Below are 16,891 nucleotides of genomic sequence, written 5' to 3'. Positions count from 1 at the left end.
GAAGCGTTGAATCACTATTTATATACCTGAAACTAATATTACACTAGAATTTAAATAAAAACTTAAAAAAAAGACACCAACATGTACAAAGAGCACAATTTCCCTTTAATGTAATCAGGGAACACAACATAGTCCATAAAGAGAGTAGCACAGAGCAAGACACTGAGCAGTATTCTCCCCATTGGTGGTTGGTGGGGGGGGGGGGCTTTTAATTTTCTCTTTAATATCTCTTCTGATCTCTACAAGCTCATGTTTTGTCTCCTTCTATCATGTTACCCTGCCCAGTTTTCTGTGGGCAGAAATCTCTACTTTGATCTCTTGCTTTATAGAGATGATGGTTTCAGTGTGCATTTTTAAAAATTTGTGATGATCTGTTTGGTCATATTTATCATTTGTTCCATATCAGTCTTTTACTCATCAGTATCCTTCATCTGCTATTGCTTTGTCTTTCTGTTCCTTCTGTCCTTTTTTTTTTTAATATTAACTTTGTATACATCTCATACCAGTTCCTTTTAATTATTGCTCTTTGAATGGGATGACTTCTTCCTAAATTGGAAGTTTGAAAGAGGGTCTGAGATAGCAGAGCCCAGGTTGTACTCCAGACCAGCAAAAATTACCCACCCCTTGCCCCAAGTTCACAGTAACTTATAATGAGTACATTCTTCCTCAAGCACATAGAAATTGGCTACCATGGGCCACCAACAATACAGAGTTCCTCTCTGCTGGCCTGCCTCACTGAGACATTGCTTGGTGATATCATCCGTAGGTGTCATCTTTCAGCCCACCTCCCTGGCTTTACCCTGGTGCACTGGTTTGGGGGAACTTCCTGCCACCAGCCTGTGCAATCCATTCTAGTGTTCCAAAAAAAGCATTGTTGTTTTGCTTTATGCCACGGCCCCTACTTTGGAAGACTGGGCCCTCTCTGAAATCACTGGCCATAGGTGTCTCCTCTTGGCTTCTTATCACCGCCTCCCACCCTGTTTGTCTCATGGAATTTGTATGTAAAACTACCAAATATATATATATATATATATATATATATATATATATATATATATATGTTTATGTATATATATATATGTTTATGTATATATATATACACTTATGGTTTGAGATTCTAGTTTCACTGAAGATGAAGTTTATGTTATTTGTCATCCCTTTTTGTTTTGAGGTGATTTCTAGGACAGGGAGAGAACTATTTTGCTCTGCCATTTTAAGCCACATCCTCGTCTAAACACTTTGAGTATTTCTTGGCTAGAACAATTACAAATAGTTACACAAATGTATGATTTGATTTTCCCATTCTTAACAAAGCTAGATTTTTAGGAAACAAATTTGGCAGGGAGTTATCTGGCTCCCTTTCCTACACTAAAATTGCCTTCCAAAAGTAACGACAGGAGCTACAGCCCCCAAATTGTAGAGTTGAGTCTGAATTCCAAAACCACTCTATGATTTCAAATTTTATGAATATGAAACAACATTGTTTAGTTTGCTTTTTAAAATTAATACTGAGTGTGAATAAAGAACTACAAATGTAAGATATTAATCTGTACAATATTGTGGTACTAAAAACCAAATAGTACAATGTTGGGTTATCAGAATTTTACAAGTATCTGAAGTATGGTTACCCTCGAAATAGAAATCATCATAACAAGATTTCGTACACTAGTAGACGTGACAACATTTGTGAAGAACTATTTTCCACGAGGCTAATGAACAAAACCAAACATTACTCTCAGTGAAAGGAATCTAGACTGAATTTTATACCTTGTATCAGTTTGCTTCAGCTGCTATAACAAAATACCACAGACTGGGTGGCCTAAACAATAGAAATTCATTTTCTACTGCTCCGAAGGCGAGGAATCCAAGATCAGGGTATCAGGTTTGGTTTCTCCTGAGGTCTCTTTCCTTGGTTTGCAAATGATTGCCTTCTCCCTGTGTCCTCACATGGCCTTTCTTTGTGTGCCCATCCTAGGTATCTCCTGTGTATGTGTGTGTGTGTGTGTGTGTGTGTGTCCAAATTTTCTCTTCTTGTAAGGACACCAATCAGATTAAACCCCACCTAACGACTTCATTTAACCCTAATTTCCTCCTTAAAAGCTCTATCTATAAATACAGTCACATTGATGGCCAGGGCATCAACATAGGAATGTAAGAGCAGATACAATTTAGTCTATAACACACCTCACATTATGATACAAAAGATAAGACCAGATATTGAAACCTGGATGTGAAAGGAGGGAAGGAGGGAGGAAAAAAAAAGAAAGAAGGGTTTCCAATTCTAAATAAAAGAGAATAATTACTTAGAAAATACAGTTTTTTTAATTATATCAGTGTGTTTCTTTTATCAATTTTGAGTTTAAAATCTAGTTTCCAGTATCATCCCTGCATTTCAATTCTTTGTGCCCACACCATCACTTAGTAAAAACAAAGTCTATTTCTGTTTCTGGCAGTTGATTTTTCTTACACGTGGGCTGCCTCCCTGATGTCATTCCTCCCATGGCTTTTAAGTTTGACTCCCTGTGTAAAGGGATATTCCTCAGTGCTGTTAACGTCCCAACTGTGGCAAGCAGCTTGTCTTCACTTAGTTTCCGTCAGACATTCCCTATTTTAAATTATGCAGTCATCCTCCTCCTACATCAGTTAGGAGTTCACTTACATATGAAAGAAAATACAAATGATGGTGTTTAAACACACTAGTTATTTTTCTCCCACTGCAGTAAAGAGCCAGATGAGGCAGTTGGCCCCACAGCGTCATCAGGACCTAGCATCTTCCCCCTCCAGCTTCGCATCTCTCCTGCTATCCCTTCACTGCCACTGCCTGTTATAGAGGCCGCTTTTAGGCACCCAGGCTTGAGTGATGGATTGCAGAGAGGGCCGCAGGGCCCCCCTGGCTGGATACAGACAGGCCCATCAGGAGACCCTCCTCAGACATCCAGAAGCCCTAACTGACCAATGGGCTTCTTACAACCAGGCACAGTTACCAGAAAAAGGAAGATTCCATATGTTCTCATACCTCCTCACCTTCCCCTTGAAATACAGCTCCTACCCACCGGCTCCTGGCAGACAGCCTCTGCCTCCAGGTCCTACCAGCAGCTCCCTTGGAGTTTAGTCAGTCAACTTCAATCTCCTTTGTTCTGCCTTGGGTGAATCCTTCCACTGTCCATGCCACCGGCTTCTACCCAGTCGTCACCCCACATTTGGGGGCTCTCCCACCTGATCGGGAGAGAGACCACATTTAGACACCACAAGTCTGTTACAAAACCTTCATCAGGCCTGAAATATTTACTTCCTCACCATCTCCTTATTTTGAGTATATTACCATCAATGATCTTAAGAAAAAAAAAACTAAATCTAATCTTGCCACTCCCTTAAAAACCAACAAACAAAAAACCCTCTTGATGGTTCTCTGTTGTTTTAGGATTGCACCTGAGGTGCTGAGTTTAAACCAGAGTTCTTTGTAATCTCGTTCCCAACTGCTTTATCAGTCTCATCTCCCGACAGTTCCTTGCAGTACCTTTTACTCTATACATCCTGAATTTCTCACTATTCGCCCAAGCAAGCTTTGCTCTTTGCTACTGTACAGCTATAGGTATTTTGGTATGTTCATCAGTCCCTCCTTTATCCATTCTTAATCAGTGGAGGAGTAGAAATGGAGTTCAGCTATGGATTAAAGTATCAACTACTTTTGTTTTTTGGACAGGAGGGTTTTGTTTTGTTTTGTTTTTCTAGAAAAGTCAAGTTGGACGTGGCAGCCAGAATCAAGATTTTTTTTTTCCCTACTCCTAACCCAAGCCTCGATGTTGTGACTTAAATGAGGGAGAAGTCAGATCTGCAAAGCTAAGTGCAACTCAGTATGTCAGTTGGATTCGATTTAGCTGAAGAGAACTGAATACCCTAGTATCACAGACTTAAATCATTAAAAAGGTAGGCATTTCGGAGCTGGCACAGAACTATAGTGTCATCAAGACCCATCAAGGCTCTTAAATATTTCTTCTTTATTATGCCTCACACTTGGCTTCCATCTTTGGGCTTACCACATGATCCAGGATGGATACCAGGGCTCCAGCTCTTTCATCTACATTCCGGGCACCAGGAAAGAGTGTTGTAAAGAGCCTTTCCAGAAGTTCCAGTGACATGTCACTGGCCAGACCTTTTTACATAGTTAGCATTTAATATCAAGGGAGGCTAGGAAGTACAGTCTTATTCTGAGCCCTAATATACCCACCCCCAAACCTGGTCTTCTGGTGAAAGGATAAAGAGAAGAATGGATGTTTCGATGGGCAGCTCGCAGTCTGCCCCAGTCCGCTCACTGCACAGTCTTGGCATTGCTGCCCCCCATCTGGGGCTGTGGTCCGCAGCTGTGCCTGCCTTACAGCACCGGGACAGAGGGAAAGAATGAGTCCGGAGAGAGCCAAGAAGAGACCGCGGGTCTTGACGTTCCCTTGCTGTCTCCCAGGACTCGACAGTTAGGTAAATCATTGCTCTTCCTACAGGGAGGCAGAAGCCCAGATGGTAGGAGGGACCAGAATATTTCTGGAATCCTGCTCCCATCTTGAGAGCGAAGCAGAAACCCGTTGATGGCACATGGAGAACAGGGCTCACCGTGACTGCACATTTACCAGCCTCTCCTGCTCGGCTCCACCGTCTCACCCACCACTTCTACAAGGAAATACCAACTCACCCCCGACTCTTGGCCACCCCTCGTGGCCGCGTTCCCACCCCCACGCACGTCTCGTTCTTCTATATCCGAGTGTTCAGACTAAATGTTCTCGGAGGCAATTACAACTGTCACCTTTTCTGCCTGCTTCTCCTCCCCTCTGTTACAGACGAATACCAAACTGCGCGGTTTTGGAAGACAGGAAGCTGTTATCTTTGCATTTCAGCTCCTCATGGGGTACCTGACACTTAAGTGCTGGAGGTTCACCAGATCAGTAGGGCTGAGGTTTTCCTCCTTCGCAGCCCTCCCAGGTTTATAATCAGGAAACTGAGATCTTAAGTCGAATGGCTTAGCACATAATAAAAGTCATGGGCATCTGTATTTATCAAAACCTCATTATGGTGAGACTTTGTGTATGTTATTGTCAATCCTCCTGTCACCCTGGTGAGGCACATGTGGATCATTGTCCCTGTCTTAACACTGAGATGAGTCAGCCAAGGCTGCGGGGCAAGGACGTTGCAAAGCTGGGATTTGGCCCGACGTCTCTTACTCCCTGTGCCCTCACGGCCTGGTCCAGACCGAGGCCGTTTGAGTCTAGACCTAACCCAAGGGGATTTGAATTGTACCCCGTCCTCAGGTCCTGGTTTGCTGTAATGCAATTATCAGATACTGCTTATTAATGCACGGCCCACTGGTGTAGACAGACCTGCTCTTCGAGAGGGGCATTTCCCTGGTAAGGAACAGTGCTGCCCATCTATCTGCTCAAGGCCATCCTTACACACTTGCCCAATCACCAAGAACTGCTCATGAACAACAGTTGGAAGATAAAAAGTCCAGCTGTCCAGTTTAAAACATGTTGGAATTTCCCCAGGGAAGTGACTGATCAAATGGGTTGTTTATCAGAAAAAAATACCGAGTGGAGGACACCACCATTTAGCATTGGCTGTTCGGAAGGTGAAAGCTAGTTATGGCAAGGCAGGTGCAGGCTTCCCCTAACTCTGCTTGTATCACAGAAAGTGAGACTTCACTTAGGTGGTGGTGGGGTGGGGGGGTCGGTTCCTCCGGTTGGGAAGGAGAAAATGGATAGCCCGTCGGAGGGAGTCAGGAGAAATGCAGTGATGTGCAGTTACTCCCGTTCAAGAAGAGACCCGTGCGTTTAATTCAACACTTTTGACAGAAAACAACACATTGATCACACAAAATTTATTCCCAAATGGCTAGCCATACTTCTGTAGTTACCCGGGAAGAAAATGAGATATCAAACTGTAAATATTTTCTCTGCACCAAGCACTCCTAATGCTCGGAATCCTAAAACAGAAGGTTCATAGAAGGTTCTTGCAGCCATAGGCATTACCCTGCATTCTTGAGATCAGGTCTTTTTTTTTTTTTTTTTTTAAGAGATCAGGTCTTTTTTTTTTTTTTTTTAATTTTTTTTATTTATTTATGATAGTCACAGAGAGAGAAAGAGAGAAAGGCAGAGACACAGGCAGAGGGAGAAGCAGGCTCCATGCACCGGGAGCCCGATGTGGGATTCGATCCCGGGTCTCCAGGATCGCGCCCTGGGCCAAAGGCAGGCGCCAAACCGCTGCGCCGCCCAGGGATCCCTATTTTTTTTTTTAATTTTTTTTATTAAGATCAGGTCTTTTTGATCGGAGCATTATCCCGTGGGCATCCTGCTCCCTCTGCGCTCTGTTAGTAAGGATGGTGTTGTAGGTTCTAACGAGGGGAGGGAAAGTGAGTGAGTGACCGTCATCTTATGTGATCCAGTCATTTCGTTGTATGGGAAAATGGGGGCCGAGACCTGTTTGCTGTATTAACCATTTAGGGTTGTTTGTGGGGTTTTTTTGGTTTTTGTCTAAGTGGTTTTTAAACACATCGTGCAACCTGATACATGCACGCACACGCATGTAGTGGGTCACAGCCTGAAATAGTGGATGTAGCCATGTATCGTGGTTACAGCACAAGCCCCCGCTCTCCTATTTAAATCTCCCAAAAGAATTTTGAAAGACTGCATACCCCATTCACACATTTAAAGTTGTCATCTAACTTTTCTCTCTCCAAATTTAAACACATGCAAAGACTATAATTTCCAGTTTGTCATTAATATGCCTTAAGTATATTTTTTTCAAAATCTGGAACCACGGATTTTGCTCAAATTTGTGAAAAATGTCCATTGTATACCCCAGTTGCCCAAAGCCATTCCTTACTGCCTCGCCTATCAAGCTAATCAGACTTGCCGTCCTGTCCTGCGGGAGAGGACATCGGTCTTCATTTTGCAAATCAGATACACCTAACGATGTGCTCACCGACTGCAGTTTTGAAGTCTGCATCCAGGATGCAGAGAAGCAGGTGGATGACGGAGGGAGAAAGCCTTACCAGGAGTCTGTGCCTGCTTGAAATCAGGCGCTGCTCCCAAGAGACCTGCTCACAGGAACAAAGCTTTCCAAGTTACCCCTTGATTTGACGACTGGAGGGTTTTGCATCCCGGGGCCATGCTCCTTCAGAAGGTTTGAGGTGGATAAGAAATGTGTCTTTCCTTTGCAAAGTGACAGGAAGCCAGCCAAAGGGGTGGGAAAGGAGAAGCAACAGTCTCAGACCCCTGGTTCTTTATGGTGGGGTTGATTTTGGGGAGATGTGCTTAAGGAACATGAGAGTCTTAAGAACTGACTCTCCTAAGGTGATGACTGGACCCCCGGGAGCATTTGCAGACACCCCTACATCCTCGAACCGCTGTGCTAAGCCTTTACATGCTCATATGTAAAATGCAAATAATAATAGTACCTACCTTTGAAGACAGTTATGAGGAATAAATAAGGTGACGCAAATAAAGCACTTAATGAAGTTCCAGGTGCATAAGTACCCACTGTGTGATCCCTGTTGTTATTGCTGTCGCCCTTCCTATCCCACCCCTCCTCTTGCTGACACTGTCATTTCTCCGTGGAGTAAGTCATCCTCGGGCACATCCCAATCTTGCAGAACCAAGCTCCATCCACATCCCTGCAGCCAGCAGCCACTTAGCCACTCCTTGGGCCTGGAACCCACATCTGGTGGCAAATTCCATTCTCAAAGGGAGAGACTGGGGTAAGAAGCCCTCATGCATCCTGTAGGTGGACACAGGTATCTGGGCAGGAAGCTCAGGCTTCTGACTTTCCAGAACTCGCTCTAGTTCGAGAGAGTTTGCATTTATCACATCAAGGGCTGGATACAGGTCTTGTGGGCACCTCCCCCTGGTCCAGCAGATTCCTTGCTCAGAGAGAGCAGGGCAAGGGCCCTAATAAAAACAGGTCTGAGACAGTGGGCTCTCCTGCTTAGATCTAAAGGTCTTACCTCCGGACTGTCGTTGGCATCAGTTGACATATCTTGAGTGACTGTGTTTTGAATATAAGACTTGAATATTATCTTGACAGCCTTTCTGATCCCAAGCTCAGTTCACATCAGCGGCTTTGAATCAACGGATGGAAACCACAGGAAAAGACACGTTACCAAAAAGACCTCTCCAGTCCTTCTCAGAAACAGAAGGTGACACCTGATTTTTGTTCCAGGCTCTGGCTTTCAGGCCTCGGGCTACAACTTCAACACTTACGAGTGGAGGGGTCCGAAGCAGAGAGGCAGCCTGTCCCCAGTCACTAAGCCGCGAAGCCAGACTTACCCAGACGTGGGGCTGAGTAATGAAGACTGGGACCGGTCCACAGTCAGTGGGTAAGGTTTTCATCAACTGCTGCCTGGCCATCGGCCCAGATCTGACCCTCTCTACTCCCCATGACACGAGTTGCTGGCATGACACTGGCCCGGTGGCAGGGTTCAGAGACGTGGGCCACCCCGCAGGAGCCTGGGCACCACCCCCTAGCAGGGCAAGAGCTGTGTCCCCTCATGAAAACCACAGTTTCCATGTCCTCACTCTCTGACTGGTGTCCTCTCTTTTCCTTTCAAAGGTTGCATTGTGTTAACTTGTATTTTAAAAAAAAGAAAAAGGATATGTCAAAGAGCCCCCCATTTTGCATTGAGATATATTTTAGCAATTTTGTTCCCTAACCAAAATATTTTAAGGAAACTCATAAAAACCAATAGCCCTTACGTGACCCATACCGGAATTTATAGGGGAGACAACATTTTCTCTTGGAGGCCTGACTTGTCTTTCAGGAGGCGGAGCAGCCGAGAGGTGTTCCACCCAGCACCGTGGTGATGCGCCCCATTCCACGGGCGCATGGACACCCAAGTCTAGTCAGGAAGGCCACGGTCCTTCCCTCCGCTCTTTGAAATACTTTGCACTTCCGAAAGCATCCCCACTTGGAGGGGAAGAAAGGCCTTGGAGTTGGAAGGCCCAAGTCCTTGCACTTGGAGTTGGAAGAAAGCCAGACCCCAAAAAGAATGTCCCATTGTGTGTGTCTGTGTGTGTGTGTGTGTGTGTGTGTGTGAGAGAGAGAGAGAGAGAGAGAGAGAGAGAGAGAGAGAGAGAGAGAGAGAGATTGATTGATTCTGGATCCCATCTGGCAAGTTCTCAACGCAGACTGTGCTTGTTGGACAACAGTTTTACAGGGGCTCCCGACAGTACAGAGGCCGAACAGGAGGAGAACTTCTGGTCCCAAGCGCTGGAGGACTTGGAAACCTGTGGACAGTCGGGAATTCTGAGAGAACTCGAGGTAGCCTCGGCCCTGCTGCTGACTTGTATCGTTTCTACACTCATTTTTTTTTTTTTTGGTCCTTTTGAGTTTGCACTTATCACATCAGTTCATTTAAAAGCTTTAACCCCTTTCCACAGGAGAAAGCTGACAGGCGTGTGTCTTTGAGAAACATGACTCTCTTGGTAGCTACCCTTTATGTTTATATTTTTTGCTTGTGAAGCTGCCTTCCCTGCCCCCCTTGCCTTCTGGACAGCAATTTTGATTTGATTCAGTGCAGTTGAAAGTATTTCTTTCCCCATCTCCACCCCCCACCCCGAGCTTACTGACTTGTGGCCTTTGCCATGGCTCCCTGCTAACCCTGACTGTACCTGTTTGCCACCGAGTCGCTGGGGAGGGAGCTAAAGCCTCCCGGCCGTGGCGCAGCTCATCCTCTTAGTTGCTTTAGAAAGGTTTCTTTGGCATGTTTTCATTTGTACCTGGTACAGCAGTTAATTTGATCGTGAAGCGGAACATAAGAGGAAATTTTATTTTATTTTGGTTGGGTTTGTTGCCCTCAACGTAGACAACAACGCAGCTGGTGAAAAAGGGCCGGTCTGTGTGAAAAGCAGCCAAAATATTACACAGTACTCTGCTGTTCATTTGCAAATCCTGATTCCACATTAACTTAGTGTGGATTCTAGGAGTTGTGGCGACATGGAACATAATAGCTGGACTCCTGGTGAGTTCTTTAATCAAAGCCATGAATTTGCTGACGATATTCGCACTGTGGTCTAGGAGGTCCTGGGCTGTTTCCTTTTATGTTCTTTTAAATTTTCTGAGCTGTAAAAAAATAAAGCGGCAAAAGTCTCATTTTTTTATTTTGATGTCATATGAGGTCCCCAAGTCCCCATAAGGAATGTGAATGGCATAAGTGGGTGAAATTGCGATTCTAAAACAAGTACTCATCTTTTTATTATTTTGCTTCTCAATTGCATGTGTGGATATTTGATGTGATTCTAATGTCTGTGAATCTGCAAAGAGAATTATAAAGGAAAATATTAGTGTGAACTTACAAAGACCATAGTACTACCTGGCATGAATTGAAACTTCAGAGCACGGTTAAAGGGCCTGGAGATGGATAATACTATAAAACTTAAATAAATGAGGACATTAGCAATTGGTTCCTTTTTAGGCAACTTTCAAAAAGAGTAAAATGCTTAAGTATCAGCTGGCTTATTTAAACTTTTACCACTCCCTGTGTATAGAATGATCAGCAGAAGGGGCCCAAAGTGGATAATGAGCTCAATTCACAATTCTTGAACATACTCCTGCTTTTCAAAGCATAGTTGGCTCATATGCCTTCTTCACTTTGCATTTTGATACTTCTCTTTCAAAGAATCAGCTGTTCTTCTAATATCTTCTTTTACAGCAGGTCAAACAAGGGTAATGTAAAAAGTAACACAGTGAGGTTGGGTCTTCACCCAGAGAGTGAGTTACCTAACGAACACGACATCTATGAGCATGGATGTTGTGTTGCAATAGCCTATAAACCTTTTCTAACATTGCTTCAGGCAGGTAGGACCCATGAAATTATAAATTCAGAAATGGGTCGGGCTTATAAGCCAAAAGCAGATCAAAGCCCTATAACAAGGAAGAATGATTGGCAAATCTATAAATTAGAGTTTTATTTATACTTGTATCATAACGAGTATAATGAACTCTGATTGCTTGATTGTAAATGTTATGGTGCAAAAAAAATATTATTAGAGCTAGTTTCTTGCACATGAAATTTACATCCAGTATTAAAATTTATAGCATACTGTAACTACAATAAATGTAGAAGATTAGCTAAAATGAAAAATGATTACAATTGAAATGGAAGTGAAAATTATACTAGGCATTCTCCCCATTAGCTAGCAATTATTTAGGTTCAACTTTAGCCCTAAAAATGTATAGTTTTAACAAAAGAAAAAAATTCACACTAAGATTTTAGACAAATTACTTAATCTGTCTTATCAGATAGTTATTCTTCTGTAAAATAAGGGGATTATAATGATTAATGCTTATATGGCACTTCACACAGACCATAGCATTTAATAATTATTCAATAGAAATTATTTTTGCCATTTTTATTAATGAACATTGCCTTAATTGGGGTTTTTTTGTTTAATATAGGAAGAACATTTAACTAAATATCAAATAGAAAACCCTTGCACATATCCCTCTGAGCTTTATATATATCAGTTATCTTACTGATAATTTGGGGGAGGGGGATTATAACTATAAATTATAAATTGTGCAAAATGGAACTAGGCAATAGAGAATCTCTAAGTAAAAGCAAATCTTAGATGATTCAAAATAATTATTTTTAAGCTTTATTTTAGATTTTATATATTATGTTTTAATTATTTTTAAGCTTTATTTTATATTTTATATATTATGTTTTAATTTTCATATTCCTCCATAGTAAGTCCATTTTTTGGTTGTTGTTGTTTAAAGCTCACTTTAAACAAAGCAGTCAAGCCATGCTTTGAAACCTTGCTTCCAGCAGAACTCTTTCTAGATCAGTTTGGGATTTCTGTTGTGGCCAAGGCTCTTCAAAGCAGATCTGTTATCTCCCTGTTGTAGAGATTAAATATTTTATCTCCAACGTGTTTCCGACTGGTCCCATGAAAAATGAAAATAAAAAATAGATATTAACAAAGCAAATAACTTGTCTTAGTAGGTAAAAACAGTAGATGGATGGTCACCACTGCAAGAACAATAATCACTGGGTGCTTGTCACTTAACAGTGGACACACAGAGAAGGATGTCCCATGACACCGACAGAGCTAGTAGTCAAAAGCTTTCGATATTAAAAATAGATTTAACTGAAAAAAAAAACATACTATGGATAATCCACATTGGTTTAAATATTAGGGTTTTTTTTTTTTAATCTCCTAAAAAGTCAGTTCAAAAAAAAAAAAAATCAACCGAATACTTGACTGGGAAGCAAGAATAAGGGTTCTAGAATCAGAGTGCGAGGACTGCTATCCCAGACTCTTGGGCAACTTGCTCGACCTAGCCGGGCATCCTTTTCTGTGACTGAAATGGGGAGGTATGATAACTCCAATACCTATCATACAGACTTATCTTAAGTATTAAATGACAACCTACAGACATGTATGTGTGGTACTTAGCACATGTTAATGGTCAGTGACCAGTAAGGTTTTTCCTGCAATTAAATTTTTCTTTTTCAAAATTATCAATAACTGACGAATCTAGTCAAGATATTGATAACTGGTTTTGTTCCTTTTTCGACAGAGTTGTAGATACACATACATGTGCGCCAATACTTGGCTTCAGTTCAAAGATCTTGTTACTGGTGTGTGTATAGCCGAACACCAGGTGGCTCTTGGAATTACAAAATCTTAGAAAGATAACAAATGAAAAGTCTGTCACTTTGCAGGGTTCCCTCCTAATCAATAATTTTAGATGGTGCCCTTGGCTCATGTACTACCTGTGTCACCTTGGGGAGGTCAACCTCTGTGTGCCTCAGTTTCTGCACCTACAAATTAGGAGTGTGTGTTTCATAAAGTTGTTGTGAGGCTCAAGTGGGAGAACACAAGGACTCAACAAATGACACCCCACTGCTTTTAGCATCCTTATGAATGTGAACCATGAGATCGCAGTGTGGCCAGCAACACAGCATGTGGAGTTTGTTTTCTGTTGCCATGACATCAAGCGGATTCACCAATCCTGGTGTACCAATGTTCGACCATCCTACCGAGGAGGATGTTGCTGGCTGCAGGCTTGTTTTCAGAATTTTAGCATTCCCATGGTACCATGAGAAATGAACATCCTCAACATGACATTGGTTCCAGATGCTTTTTCAGTTTCACGTCTAAGATTCAGTCATATTTGGGATCTAACCTTGCCTTTCCCTTGCATATGAACATACTTAGAAATGGAACAAGCTTCCCAGCTCACTGGTAAAATCCAATCCAAGTATCCCAGCTTTTGAGCAAAGGGTTGAATCCAGTAGCACAATAAATGATTACTCTTGGCCTTTCTGAGGATCTCCCACGAAGGCCATTTCTAAGAAACAGTGACCTACACCAAGTGGTATGGAGACTTAGCTGGTCTACAGAATTCTGGGGCAGGTCAGAAGGCCAAAGGGAAGACAGTGTACCAGTGGTAGGTGGGTAGCGTTGGGTAATTGCCTTTCTATCAATAGCCCTGTTTCCGCCCCTTGTTACCTCCAGGTGGGGCTAGAGGCAGCCAGGGGAGGCCGCCTGGTTCCACTGTGAAAAGTTCTTTGTCCATTGCTGGAAGATATATTGAAGTGGCTTCATGAATCCCATCTTTAGAGCCCACTCGGTGGAAAGTTAATGCTTAGAATGTAGTTTGCAGGAAGCAAATGTTATAGCTTTTCAATTTGCCTCCAAACTGCCAGGGGTGGTATTTGATTAAATAAACTCAGTGGCTTAAGTACTTAAATTGGATTTGAGATATGCATTATAAATGTCACTTGTGAAGCGTGTTCCCAGACTTTCATAGTTCAATTAGTATGTCCGTTCTCCAGCCTTTGGTTGTGCCCCGAAGAGACTGTATTTTGACTGGGCAGAAGGAAAAATGTGCTTAATGTTGAGCGACCAAACCCTTTCCTTAGTCCAGGGCTTAACTGTTTCTGAAAATTGTCAATGCCACAGGCGACAATCATGTCGGGGAGCACGATGAGTTTGAATCATGAGGCCCCAACACCTCGCAGTCAGCTGGGGCGACAGGCCAGCTTCCAGGAACGGAGCAGCTCGCGGCCACATTACAGCCAAACAACTCGGAGCAACACCCTGCCCTCAGATGTGGGCAGAAAGTCTGTCACCCTGAGAAAAATGAAACAAGAAATCAAGGAGATCATGTCCCCAACTCCCGTGGAGCTGCACAAGGTCAGGATGCTTTCTTCTCTTTCCTCCGTCACCCTTAGTAGCCACTCTACTTAGTGTGAGCACTGCAGTAATGACACGCAGTGCCCGGCGTGGTAATGACACGCTCCTGCGGGCTCAGCTGGCGACAGAAGCCAGCGGCCAAAGGCAGATCGTCAGGGACTCTGTGCTCAGATTGTGACCTTTGAGATGTTATCCTGTAAAATGGGGGAAATTCGCTTTGGAGCAGTGAATTTACTGAAAACCTATTTGTGGCCAAAATCTTCGCACAAAGGCTGGAGGCTCCAGCGTCCCATGGAGTTTAGATGAATTGGTCTGTCGTTCTTTGAAAGTGGGACAAGGATTTTCTGATTGTCATACACTTGTAGCTTCGTTGAAAATGAGTTTCAGGCATAATGTTGGAATGCTTGCTCTTTAATGGCAGGCTTAGCAGACGGTTATGTTATGCAGAAGACGTGATGTGGATGTCTTGGGTCAGGACAGGGCACATCCTGGTGTGTTCCATCTCGGCCTGTGATGGTTGCCTCACTTGACTTCATGGAAGAAAGTCCCCTGTGGCACACAGAGCTGAATTTGGGTTGCTGGCCGAGTTTCAACAAGGCATGTGCAAGTGACAGTGTTTGCAGAAGCCCGGGGCAAGGAGAGCAGTGATAAGGAGGTGCCTCTGATTTTCTTCCATGGAACTAATGCTTTATTTTTAGTTAATACACAAAGATGCATAGACAGTAGTGATCTCACCCTTCTTGAGATCTTTGGTCTTGAGAACCAAGACCCTCTCTGGAGTTAATGACCTATTTGCTAGAAATCAGTTATTTGTCTTACCCAGAAAAGCAAGTAGATGTTGGATTGAGAGGAGGAAACAAGCCCTACACCCCCTTTTTTCCTCTGAAGACTTCAATTTCCCTAAGCACCCGTATAAAAGATATTTTATAATTTTTTGCGGCTATTGGCTTTGCCAGCTGACCAAGGATGTGGTCAAAGAAAGACCGGAATGGGAGGTTGAGTTCTAAACCTTGTGTCCCCGTGCTGGGTTAATTCTTACCACTCACTCACCCACTCATGTGGTACATGTGCCAGTGTGTTGTGAACCCCCATGGGGCACGTAGTCTCATGGCGAGCTAGGGTGGGAAAGCGTGGGAAGATGGGGAGGAGGAGGGAGGGTACAGTGAGAGAGGCAGGACGGGGCTGACGGGGGGGGGGGGGGGGGGGGGGGGGGGGGGCGGGGACAGAGGGTGGACCCTCACCCTCTACAGAGGAGACAGGCAAGGCTTCTTAGGAGCCGGTGTGGGCTCTGCAGGAAGGTGGGGGACAGGAGGGTATTCCAAGTGCAGCAGGAAGCTTGTGCAAAGGGATGTCGGGGATGGTGGCACGTTGGGGAATGCCAACATCCCAAAGTGAACAAAGCCTGCAATCGGAGCCTGTGCGTTAGGAGGAATCACAATAAAGAAGTGTCTGGTGTTGGAAGGTGGGGACGCAGGGAGTCCGCTTGTTCATCCAGCTTCCCTGAATTGGGGCATCTGTTTGGTACTGCCTGTCAAAGGCCCTAATATGCTAATTGGCAAATCCCATGAGGAGGCTGTAAGGTCCCCTCTGGTGGTTACATAGGGGAAGCTGTGGGGTCCGTGCCAATCCAGCTGTACCAGGAGCATGTGAGCCTCACCTGACTCCCTCAGGTGTCTGAGAATACTGGCCGCCCCTCTTCTCAAACATTCTCCTGCCCAGGCCGAGAAGAGCACGCTTCCTAACCCACCCTCCTTCAGCCCCTAAGGGAAAGGACACCAGCATGTATTGAGTTCCTATTCTGTACGCTTTATATTTTTCGCCCTTACAATAATAGCCCTTCTTAGCAGATATTTATTACCCCCATCCACGGGACAGGGAAATAGCAGGTATAAAACAGAGTCATTTTTCCTTGGAGAGCGAGGCACTTGCCTCAGAGGAAGATTATTGATAGGCCACCGGTACAAAGGCCTGTCGGCCCATCCCCGCTACACCGCAAGCATTTAGCAAAGATAATGATGAGGAATTTGCTGTGCAGGTTGTTATCACTGAGGTTTAAAAAAAAAAAGAAAGAAAGAAAGAAATCCATCTTCTTCTTAAAGAGGCAAACTGTACCTGCCAGCATGGCAGTGGGGCCACAGGGTCCCCAACACGGAGGGGCCATTTCGACCTAATCAGCGGGATGCTGCTTTTTGCTTTTGCTCCAGGCATTTCCCCTCAGCGGTGGCAATGGGGACATCTCCCACGAAGCTTCACTTTCCTTCTGAGTCGGTCCCAAATGAGCGAGAACGCTCAAAAGTAGGTGGTGGTGTGCTGGGCGTCATAGGGCACACACAGAAAGGATCTAGCTAAGGGGGAAAGGTAGCCAGGGAGTGTGCAGCCTGACAACCCGGAATCCTGGGCGTGCTGTATGGCCTGGTGTATGGCCTGGTGTAGGCCACATCCCGGCTCTCTTTTCCTTTCGAGAGCGAGTTCAGGTATTCTATTGGGCCACCCACATGTTGGTTGTTCAATGCATGGGGTGCACAACAACACAGTCCCTCGGACTCAAGGTTGTGCTGGCAAGGCCCGTGGGCGTCTCTTGACCCCTGCAAGGTTGCCTGACACCGTGAAGAAAAAGCACAGTGACTTGTTGGTGGGATTGAGTTGTCCTCCCAACGGGGTGCCACTAGCCTATCGTGGTTTTTAGCCTAATTTTTCTTTTGTAA

The 16,891-nt window shown here is 44.2% G+C and overlaps 1 protein-coding gene across 2 annotated transcripts in view; it reads left to right on the top strand.

Annotated features, from left to right (window-relative positions):
* The window catches only part of GRIP1 (glutamate receptor interacting protein 1), a 657,668-nt gene that overhangs the window by 625,247 nt on the left and 15,530 nt on the right, over positions 1-16,891 (top strand). Inside the window, exons 20-23 of one of the 2 annotated variants that reach the window (XM_055329098.1) lie at positions 8,203-8,359; positions 9,189-9,300; positions 9,420-9,464; positions 13,953-14,186. In XM_055329098.1, the coding sequence (XP_055185073.1) occupies positions 8,203-8,359; positions 9,189-9,300; positions 9,420-9,464; positions 13,953-14,186 (548 nt within the window). The remainder of the gene's footprint in view (positions 1-8,202; positions 8,360-9,188; positions 9,301-9,419; positions 9,465-13,952; positions 14,187-16,891) is intronic. The other variant, XM_055329099.1, reaches the window with a different exon arrangement.

This window comes from Nyctereutes procyonoides, unplaced genomic scaffold, assembly GCF_905146905.1.
Source record: "Nyctereutes procyonoides isolate TBG_1078 unplaced genomic scaffold, NYPRO_anot_genome, whole genome shotgun sequence".
NCBI classification, from domain to species: domain Eukaryota; kingdom Metazoa; phylum Chordata; class Mammalia; order Carnivora; family Canidae; genus Nyctereutes; species Nyctereutes procyonoides.
The sequence above is the reverse complement of the archived record's forward strand: the minus strand, read 5'-3'. Positions and strand labels throughout refer to the sequence as shown.